Below are 11,029 nucleotides of genomic sequence, written 5' to 3' on the forward strand. Positions count from 1 at the left end.
AACTGCAGGGGGTCCAGTAAGGGTCCTGTGATGTCCCTCAGATAGGCCAACACCAGTCTTTCAAATGACTTCATGACCACAGATGTTAGGGCGACTGGTCTGTAGTCATTAAGTCCTGTGATTTTAGGTTTTTTTGGAATGGGGATGATTGTGGAACGTTTAAAGCACAAAGGCACTTCACATTGTTCCAGTGATCTGTTGAAGATCTGTGTGAAGATGGGAGCCAGCTGGTCAGCACAGGATTTCAGACAGGCTAATCTACACACATGCGCAATGTCCCATCCTTCTTTTTGACCAACACAATAGGAGAGGCATACGGACTACAACTTTCTCTAATAATGTTATTTTCTGGGAGCTTGTTTATGTGCGTTTTTACCACATCATACTCTGATAGTGGTATCCGTCGATACCGTTGACGATGTCATGAGAAAGCAGCTGGGTACATCCCAAATCACCTTTGTGTGCCGAAAAAACTGTATGAAATTTCAACAACAGAGATCTTACCTGATCCTGTTCAGACTCTGACAACACAGACAGATCAAGACTCTTAAATTTGGTCCACTACTGAAGGAAGAACTACAGAAGTCTGTAAATTCATGGACACAGAAACGGAATTACATTCAGAAACACCACGGGGCAAGCTTACAATGAATGCATGATGCAAGGTGCCCAAAACGGAGTTCAGAAAAAGCATTACGTCAGTCTCACCTACATTGACAACCGGTACATAAACTGTATCACGGGTCACTCGCAGTAAGGCGGCAGATGCCAAAAGCCCGGCAGGCAGACCTCATGATAATGTTGTAATGCTTGGACCACCAACTGAGAGGCCCCTGAAACCGATGGTGCATCAAAAAGGGCAGCCCCGTGCAACCCAAAGAGCTCCTACTATTCATCCCTAAAATACCTGGGACTTGAGCACCGGTGCCCCTAGGGGGATCTCTGACAACCAGCACACCACCCCCTGGAATTACCTGACCGCAAAGTTTAACGTTCAACTCAACATAACCAACGTACGGAATTAATGACCAAGTGGCCGCCTGAAGCTGCAACCAATGACATGCCCTAAGATGATCCTGGCCCAGTGGTACAAATAGTTCCACAAAACAACTTTCCGTAATCGTAGATACCATAGAGCCAGTATCGATCAAACAGGGTACCTGTACACCTCCCATACAAACAACAAGGTGCGGACATTACGCCATTAAATGTGGCAAGGGAGCTAATGTCATTGAGTCATGATCTTTTCCTACCGAACAGTATAGTACAGACTCTGTAGGACCTAGTTTTACGACGGCTGAGCAAAAGTCTGTCCCACCCTCGTCGAAGAAGGTCGTCGAGCTAGGGATGGAGCACGTTCCCCATCACATTCACTGGCAAAGTGACCTGGTTTTTGGCACTGGTGACAAAGTAACACTTCAGCATGAGCGTGCTGGCGAGCCCACTGAGGAAACCGCATATCTGCAACACTCCAAGTAAGTTAATCCAACTGCCGCTGCTGCAATTTCAACATCTCTCGCAACTCTCTCAGCTCTGATTGAGAATGCCCTAGCACCTTGCCCTTGCTATCGGCAACATACTCTACAAACTGATCTTGCAACACAACGTCGGAATTAGGAATAGCATCGGGCGACTGTTGTTTAACCCTCTCCAAGAGGGACATCAAGACCAGAGAAAACTCTAACGAAGATTCCCCATCCTGTTGTTTCCTGGAGAAAAAGGCTTCTTGGAGAGCTACATACGACTGAGAGCACCCATACAGCTCATGTAAGATCGCAATAATCTTGTCCGGATCCCCCCGTTCCCCACTGGGACGGTGTCGAATCTCCTCCAGGGCTTCACCTTCCAAGTGGTCAAAGAGGAAAAATGCCTTATCAGCTTTAGACAAACAACGAACCCGCATACATGCGTCAGCTTCTTCCACCCACTCCTCAATGCCTATGCCCGATTTTCCACTAAATTTGGGACACCGTCGATCTCTAGGCACAAAAACAAACCATTCCGGTACAACCGAATCAACCTCCACTGGCTGGGATGGGCCAGGTGCGGTTACAGTGGCAATAGGGACAGTATTGGAACCAGAAAACTCACGCTCACGACGCAAACGGTCATTGTCCGTCCTCAACTGGGCCACCAGTTCTCGCAACTCCTGCATCTCATCCTCCATACTTGCCCACAAAATCTAAACGCACACTGCAGTTTTGCTTATGGAGGAGACAAGAAAAACTCTAAAAAAAAAAAAATTACCAAATATAAATTCCTTGCCTAACCAGGTGGATCCTGCCGATTACGCCAAAATGTGGCAACCGGTCTTTCTCCCTCTCTCCCTCTCTCCCTCTCCCCCTAACTCGAGCCAACATCTTGTGATCTGTCTATGGACGGACACCTCTCTATCTTCCTCTCCTTTAATTCTTCAGGATCTCACCAGGACATTTACAATGGTTCATGTTCTTTGTAGTAACATATGTCTATGGCACAGGCGTTTGGTCAAACATATAAAAAACCCATCTTTTGCTGTTAATAAACAAAGACCTTTCTGACAGACAATGTGTGTGTGTGTTTGACTGAGTCTCTCCTGGCGCCAGAGAAGCTTAACGAAGCACAGCGGCAGAGTGAGCAACTCGCTTCTTTTACTACGCAACTTTAGAAAAACTTTACACTCACTTTACTTTATGTGTGTTTAAAATTACACATTATGTTTCATAATTTGTTAATGTAATAATGCAATGTACTAAAGCTAGGAAAGTAACTTGAGTGGTGTAAAACAGGGTTACTCCGGGTTCAAAACTGGATTTGAACCTTTAGGTAATCGATTTGGGCTCATGTCCACTGCCCAGAGACTGTTTCAAAGCAGTTAATGATTTAAGATAAATAAATTGAACAGGTTAAAGGGTGGTGTCTATGCATATTTAGTGTTGTGGACATTTTGGCCACATTTTGGTAACGCGACAAGACTTTGCAGAAGGTGGATACAGTTGAGTAAGTTTTTTATTATCATTTATTATATGTCACATTTTTTATTGCACTTTCTTCTCCACCTTGGCCAAACATAAAATCCTTTGCCATCTCTTGTCTTATGTGATGTTGCATGTTATGTGATTTTGACTTTTGATTTGGATCAATAAGGTACACAGAGAAAAGGACTTTTTGGCATTTTGATAAATTATGAAAAAGGTTAAACAGTGGCATAGTGGTTAGCACTGTCACCTTGCACTTCGGATTCCTGCAGATGAAGTGATATAAATGATAAGTGAGTTGAAATTTGGAGATCTTAGAAAGCAGTCATTGGAAAAGTCTAGTGCTTGCCAACCAGTGCAAACTTGCAGTATAAAGTGTCCTGCCATAAAAACTTCCCCAAAAGGTTAAAGCATCATTTATTAATTCTATGCAAAGGATTAGACAGTTTAGAAACTCTTATAACCTTGCAAATTAATTACTTACTTATTGTTTATAAATATTTATTTTTCCATTAAAACCTGTTATTTGCTTTCCTCTTAGAACTGCCATGGCGTGGAGAGTTCTGTGTTTGAGGTGTTGTCTTTCCTTGGCATTAATTTACACCAGCATACACGGAAGTCCAGAACAACAATCTGTCTCTGATGGCGATAAAAGTAAAATACAGGCACTGAGCGAAGTGAACAGCGATTTTGCTTTCCGTCTGTACAAAAGCGTTGTGTCTGGTGCTCAGTCCCAGAACGTGTTCTTCTCTCCACTGAGTGTGTCCACAGCATTGGCTGCAGTGTCTTTAGGAGCAGGTGGTGAGACTCATCAACAGCTTCTCAGTGGCCTCGGCTTTGAGGGTTCTGCCTTCATGAATCAGGAGATGCACCAAGCCTTCCTCGATCTCCTGCAAAACCTCAATCAGAGGTCAGGGGTTGACCTGGATGTGGGCACTGCTGTCTATGTGAATGACACCTTTAAACCGTATCCTGAATTTCTGGAGAAACTTAAACGTTTTTATCTCTCTGATGGCTTCTCTGTTGATTTTACAAAGACCACTGAGACCACTAATCAGATCAACAAATATTTAAATGAAAAAACACATGGCAAAATCAGCAATTTTATTGAAAATCTGGATTCAAGTACCATCATGAGTCTGCTCAGCTACATATATTTTAAAAGTAAGATCATTCAGTTATGTTGGGTTCTCTCCATGGGAATTGATTATGTTTTCAATAACTATACAACATTTTGTCTCATTAAGGTAAATGGTCCATCCCATTTGACCCCCAAGACACTAGAGAAGACCAGTTCCATGTGGATAAAGAAACAACCGTTCCTGTTCAAATGATGTCTATGTGGGGATATTTCGACAGCTACTATGATCAGAAACTGTCTGTCAGAGTCCTTCGTCTAGATTATAAAGATTCATTCTCCATGATTCTGGCTCTTCCTGATACAAACATTACCCATTTGGAAGAGACTTTGCATCCACACCACCTAACCAAGTGGCAAAAATTGATGTCAGTAAGGTAATTCTTAAGGTGTTTTTTTTTACCAAGTACATAATTTGTTAAATAAAACATCTTTGTTAATCTGTAAACTGTTCAGATTCAGAGTGACTCTCAGACCTGTTGGACAGCAGCTGAGCTTATTGAATCTTTTTTGTTTGTTTGTTTGTTTAAAAACAAACACTGAGGGCTTTTGATTACTAAATCACTTACTTATCTTCTATACCGCTTTATCCTGTATTTAGGGTCGTGGGGGCCTGGAGCCTATCCCAGGAGACTTTGGGCGCGAGGCGGGATACATCCTGGAAAGGGTGCCATCCATTGCAGGGGGAGTTTTGATTATGATATTTAATTAGTTTCTAAATGTTTTAAAATGAATATTTTAAAGCCATTTATAATCATATGCAGAGCTATAATGCTCCTTTAGGAATGGGAATTAATATTCCATAGCATATTTTATTGACCTTACATCACCTTACATTTTGCTTCATCGTTTGTTCATGTAATATCTACAGTATGGACATCAATTATTCAGAAAAAGTACATAAAATTACTTGTTTAAAATATGTATTTTGATTTAGAAATATACAAAATGTTTTTAACTGACTATTATCCAATGTAAAACAACATTTTTTGATGTTTCTCTTTTTCTAGCGAGCATGACATCTATCTCCCTAAACTGTCCCTAAAAACTTCATATTCTCTAATCAACATTCTGGCTGAAATGGGGTGTAAGGATATGTTCACTGCTAAAGCTAACTTCTCAGGGATTTCTGATGAAAATCTGTTAGTTTCTGAGGTAAGAACATTACTTATACTGAATGTAGCAGATGTGTCGTAATCAGTGTTGGGTGAAACTTGATACAAAGTAACATTAGAGTGCTCAGATTACTATTTTGATGTAACGAGTAATATAACGCATTAAGTCCGCCATTTAAGTACTCAGTTATTTAGTTACTTTTTCAAAAATGTAATACATTATTCCGAGAATTTATGCAATCTGTGAGCCAGACAGCAGTCAAGGACCAGAAAGATGGAAACCTAATCAAAGCGCCAAAACTCACATTGAATCATGAACCGTACTTACGGCCACCATGCAAAACCGCGTAGGTGAAATAGGGGTATTAGCAGTTAACAGATTATGGGACAAACTTCGCTAAGTGATGATGGTAGTATAATTATAAAGGTCTGGACTAAAACAACATGCATTAGGAATCACAAAGAAGTTTTCATTTTCTACAATGAAAATTTTTTTCTTTCTGATAAAAGTAACTCTAACTAGTTACTTTTATCAGAAAGTAACGCTGTAATGTAACTGATTACTTTTTAATGACAGTAATTTTGTAATGTAATTAGTTCAATTCAATTCAATTCAATTTTATTTGTATAGCGCTTTTAGCAATTTTCATTGCCGCAAAGCAGCTTTACATAGTCAAAAGAATTATTTAGGTTTGTATGAAATGTGAATTTGTATGAATCAAAATGGTCAGTTTGTCCCTGGTGAGCAAGCCGAGGGCGACAGTGGCAAGGAAAAACTCCCTGAGATGGTAAGAGGAAGAAACCTTGAGAGGAACCAGACTCAACAGGGAACCCATCCTCATTTGGGTGAAACAAAAAGCAGTAAATGATCTGCATTTATACAGTGTGTAGGGTGGGAGGCAGTTCAGCTATAATAGCTGATGTTAATTGATGTTAATATGGAGTCCAGGTAGTTATTGAAGACCCAGGTAGACTTGTAAGAAGTTCCAGTCATGAACTATCGAACTGTCAAGTCCCCAGAGAAACAGTTGCCAACACCAGTCAAGGCCAGAACCATTTTCTAGGTAGAGAGAATCATTCCCAGACACCAGACGCATCCCAGAGAGACACACGGGGCATCCATGTGACGAGATCTTCAGCCAGAAGCGGGGCACCAGGATGGGTCAGACAGGTCTGGAGGGCAGAGGGAGTCTGGATCACTGGCAGCTCAGGAACGACATGTGTAGCTCGACAGAGAGAGAGAGAAAGAGTGAAAGGGGGGGACAGGAGGAGAGAGGAAAAAGAAAGAGGGGGGAAAGAGAAGAAGAGGAGAGATGGCAGTTAGGTATGGTCACAGTCACACAATGTATAATGTGAATGTATATTAACTGTAGCGTGCAAGCAGAGACTCCGGCAGGACTAACTATGACAGCATAACTAAAAGGGAGGAGCCAGACGGAAACACAAACATGAGGGCTTCCTGACATGTAAAGCAAACAATCACCTCACCATCAGCAAACATGAGTGATCAATGAGAGTGAGGAAGACAGCATCCAAACATACCAGTTTACCATAATACTCTACGTCCATGAGTCCCCCAGATCTGCTCCTTTACCTATGGCAAATCTATTTATAAAAATGCTCGGCTAAATAAATAGGTTTTTAGCCTGGACTTAAACACTGAGACTGTGTCTGAGTCCCGAACACTATTTGGAAGACTATTCCATAACTTTGGGGCTTTGTAAGAAAAAGCTCTGCCCCCAGCTGTATTTTTCATAATACGCGGTACTGACAAGCAGCCTGCATCCTTTGATCGAAGTAGGCGTGGCGGATCGTAAGACACTAGCAGTTCGCTCAGGTACTGCGGCGCGAGACCATTTAATGCTTTATATGTCAAGAGTAGTATTTTAAAATCAATGCGAAATTTCACAGGGAGCCAATGGAGTGAAGATAAGATAGGGGTGATGTGCTCATATCTTCTGGTTCTGGTGAGGACTCTCGCTGCTGCATTTTGGACTAGCTGAAGCTTATTTATGCATCTAGCTGAACAACCAGACAGTAAGGCATTACAATAGTCCAACCTAGAGGTGATAAAAGCATGAACTAGTTTTTCTGCGTCGTTTAGCGACAATAAATTTCTTATTCTGGCAATATTTCTGAGGTGAAAGAATGCTATCCTGGTAATATTATCTACATGTGCTTCAAATGAAAGGCTGGAATCAATAATCACACCAAGGTCTTTCACTGTTGCATTTGATGGAACAGAAAGGCCATCTAAAGTTACGGTATGATCTAAAATTTTACTCCTAGCTGTATGCGGTCCTATGACTAGAACTTCTGTCTTATCCGGATTTAGCAGAAGGAAGTTAGTTAGCATCCAATTTCTTATGTCCTGCACACATTGCTCAATTTTAGTAAGCTGTTTTTTCTCATCAGGTTTTGCTGAGACATATAACTGTGTATCATCAGCATAACAATGAAAACTAATACCATGCTTACGGATTATGTTGCCCAGAGGAAGCATGTAAAGGGAAAAAAGCAGTGGACCTAAAACTGAACCCTGCGGAACGCCAAACTCCACTAGAGAACATGCAGAATAATCACCATTTAAGTCTACATACTGATAACGATGGGTCAGATAGGATCTGAGCCAGGAGAGGGCTGTACCCTTAATTCCCACTACATTTTCTAATCTGTGAAGAAGAATAGCGTGATCAACAGTGTCAAAAGCTGCACTGAGGTCAAGTAATACAAGCATAGTTACACAACCCTGATCAGAGGCCAATAGAATGTCATTTACTACTTTAACGAGCGCCGTCTCTGTACTGTGATGAGGCCTAAATCCTGACTGATACAGTTCATGTATGCCATTCCTATGTATATATGAGCATAGCTGCTCCGCTACTATCTTTTCCAGGATCTTAGAGATAAAGGGGAGGTTTGATATTGGTCTGTAACTGGACAGCTGACAGGGGTCGAGGTCAGGTTTCTTAATTATTGGTTTGATAACTGCTAATTTAAAAGATTTTGGAACATATCCAATGCTGAGTGAAGAATTAATTATTCTCAACAGGGGTTCTATTATTGCTGGTACTATCTGTTTAAGAAAATGTGTCGGTACAGGATCTAATATACAGGTTGATGAATTTGAAGAAGAGATGAGTGAAATTAGTTCATTCTCTTCAAGGGGAGTGAAGTATTCTAGGTTCTGGTCTGACATGGCTAGATTAACATCTGCATCAATTACATTGTTCGGTTTCAAAACCTCAATTTTATGCCTAATATTTACAATTTTATTATTAAAAAAGTTCATGAAGTCCTCACTATTGCATGATGTTGTTGTGGAGATTTCTGCAGTGGTCTTATTTCTGGTTAATTTGGCTACAGCATTAAATAAGAATCTAGGATTATTTTTATTTTCTTCTATAAGAGTGGAGAGATATGTTGATCTAGCTACACTAAGAGCTTTTCTATAGTTCAGGATGCTCTCCTTCCATGCTATTTGAAATACTAGTAATTTAGTTTGACGCCATTTACGTTCTAATTTCCGAGCGGTCTGTTTTAAAGTGCGCGTGTGATCGTTATACCAGGGAGCAAGTTTTTTATCTCTAATAATTTTTCTTTTGACTGGAGCTACATTATCTAGGGTATAGCGAAATGTCGACTCTAAATATTCAGTCGCCTGATCGAGTTCTGTGGGGTCAGACGGTGATCTAATCGAAGTTGGGAACTCTGGGAGATTACTGATAAAACTCTGTTTGGTAGTTGATGTGAATGTACGTTTCATACGGTAGCGCGGCGCTGTGTGTACATTATTATTGTGACACACTTGCAATGAGACAAGATAGTGATCTGAGATAACTTCAGATAGTGGTATTGTGAATAAATTTCTTATACTTAATCCAAATAATATTATTAAATCTAAAGTGTGACCTGCTTTATGAGTGGGTCCTACTACACACTGATTTACTCCTACCGAGTCCAGTATAGACATAAATGCAGTTCTCAGAGGGTCTTCTGGGTTTTCAAAATGAATATTAAAATCTCCAGCAATTAACACTTTGTCTACAGAAATGACTAGGTTTGAGAGGAAATCTGCAAATTCACTAAGAAATTCCGAGTACGGCCCTGGAGGTCTGTAAATGACAATTAGCGGGATCGACTGAGCTGACTTAATATAGTTAAATACACTTATGTTACTATAAAGAATTTCAAATGAATTAAATTTGTGTCCGTGTTTTTGTACAATAGTCAAATTATCATTGTGAATAACTGCGACGCCTCCTCCTCTACCAGTTAACCGAGGCTGGTGTATGTAGCTGTATCCAGGAGGACTAGCTTCATTTAGAGCTACATACTCGTCCTGTTTAATCCAGGTTTCTGTTAAACAGAGTATATCAAACTCCTGATCTGTGATAATTTCATTAACTATAACTGCTTTAGATGCGAGAGATCTAATATTTAACAGTCCTAGCTTCAGATCAGAGGTGCCGGCTGCGCATTCAGTCTGATCCAAGTTTGTGGTCTTTATGCTAATTAAATTACTAAAACAGACTTTCTGAGTCTTTCTAAATTTGTTTTTAGTCACTTTAAAAAGTAATGTCCCCCAATATTGGTCATAATGGATGTTGCTATTGCTTTTATTTAATCAAAAGACATTGCATTAATGTAATTATTCACTGTGTTTTAGCTAGATGTGAAAAAACATCTAGGAAACGTAAAGATTAGACTCACTACCCTCTTTTTTTCCTCAGGTTGTACATAAAGCTACTCTAGATGTGGATGAAGCCGGAACCGAAGCAACAGCGGTGACTGAGATAGATTCAATCATAGGTTCTTCTGGACTAACTGTAACACTGAAATTTGATCACCCATTTATGAGCTTTATAGTTGACCAAAAAACAAACAATGTCCTCTTCATGGGGAAAATTGTAAATCCAGCTAATTCCGGGGTCAAACAGCAATAAATGTTTCTCTGCATCTACAGTGAATAGTATTTATATCCCTTGAACTCCACATTCTGTCAAGTTACAACCACCAATGTTCTTGTTTTTTGTTTTTGTTTTTACAAATTTGAAAAGTGCATTTTATTCAGCACCCTTTACTCTGATACCCCTAACTAAAATCCAGTGAAAACAATTGCCTTCAGAAGTTACCTAAGTAGGAAAGTCCAGCTGTGTGTAATTTAATCTCAGTACAAATGCACATGTTCTGTGAAGCCCTCAGAAGTTTGTTAGAGAACGTTAGTGAACAAACAGCATCACAAAGTCCAAGGAAAACACCAGGTCAGGGATAAAGTTGTGGAGAAGTTTAGAGCAAGGTTAGGTTATAATAAAATATCCCCAGGTTTAAACATCTCATGGAGTACTGTTTAATTCATCGTCCGAAAATGTAAAGAGTATGGCACAACAGCAAACCTATTAAGACATGACCATCCACCTAAACTGACACTGGGAGGAGAGCATTAATCAGAGAAGCAGCCAAGAGGCCCATGGTAATCCTGGAGGAGCTGCTGAGATCCACAGCTCAGGTGGTAGAATCTGTTCACAGAACAACTATTAGTCAAGCTCTCCACAAATCTGCCCTTAATGGAAGATTGGCAGGAAGAAAGCCAAAGGATTCTTGTCTGCAGTTCCACATGGCTTGTCACAAAGTGCAAATTGGGCTTCATAATTATGTGCCACTTTGTGTTTGTCTATCACATACAATTCGAGTAAAATACATTCATGTTTGTGGTTGTAATGTGGAAAAGTTTAAGGGGTATGAATGCTTTTCCAAGGCATTGTAGTTTTCTAGTTTAGCATACAGGGTTGAAGTGATAAAAAGGGTGCTATTAAATT

General features: G+C 40.2%; 1 protein-coding gene across 1 annotated transcript; it reads left to right on the plus strand.

Moving 5' to 3' along the window:
- The first annotated feature begins 3,505 nt into the window (after positions 1-3,505).
- On the plus strand, positions 3,506-10,175 carry LOC128509678 (alpha-1-antiproteinase-like). Its single transcript, XM_053481502.1, has 4 exons — positions 3,506-4,121; positions 4,205-4,472; positions 5,106-5,250; positions 9,944-10,175. Exons 1-4 carry the CDS (start codon positions 3,506-3,508, stop codon positions 10,154-10,156), a joined length of 1,242 nt encoding a protein of 413 aa, XP_053337477.1. The 3' UTR covers positions 10,157-10,175.
- Positions 10,176-11,029: the final 854 nt, after the last annotated feature.

Source organism: Clarias gariepinus, chromosome 21 (genome assembly GCF_024256425.1).
Source record: "Clarias gariepinus isolate MV-2021 ecotype Netherlands chromosome 21, CGAR_prim_01v2, whole genome shotgun sequence".
Taxonomy (NCBI): Eukaryota; Metazoa; Chordata; class Actinopteri; order Siluriformes; family Clariidae; genus Clarias; species Clarias gariepinus.

Excerpts from the sequence above, each read along its gene's own strand:
- LOC128509678 (XM_053481502.1), top strand. The coding sequence starts at position 3,506 with ATGGCGTGGAGAGTTCTGTGTTTGAGGTGTTGTCTTTCCTTGGCATTA. Across the intron at positions 4,473-5,105 it reads CAAAAATTGATGTCAGTAAG|CGAGCATGACATCTATCTCC; the intron begins GTAATTCTTAAG and ends CTCTTTTTCTAG. Across the intron at positions 5,251-9,943 it reads AAAATCTGTTAGTTTCTGAG|GTTGTACATAAAGCTACTCT; the intron begins GTAAGAACATTA and ends TTTTTTCCTCAG.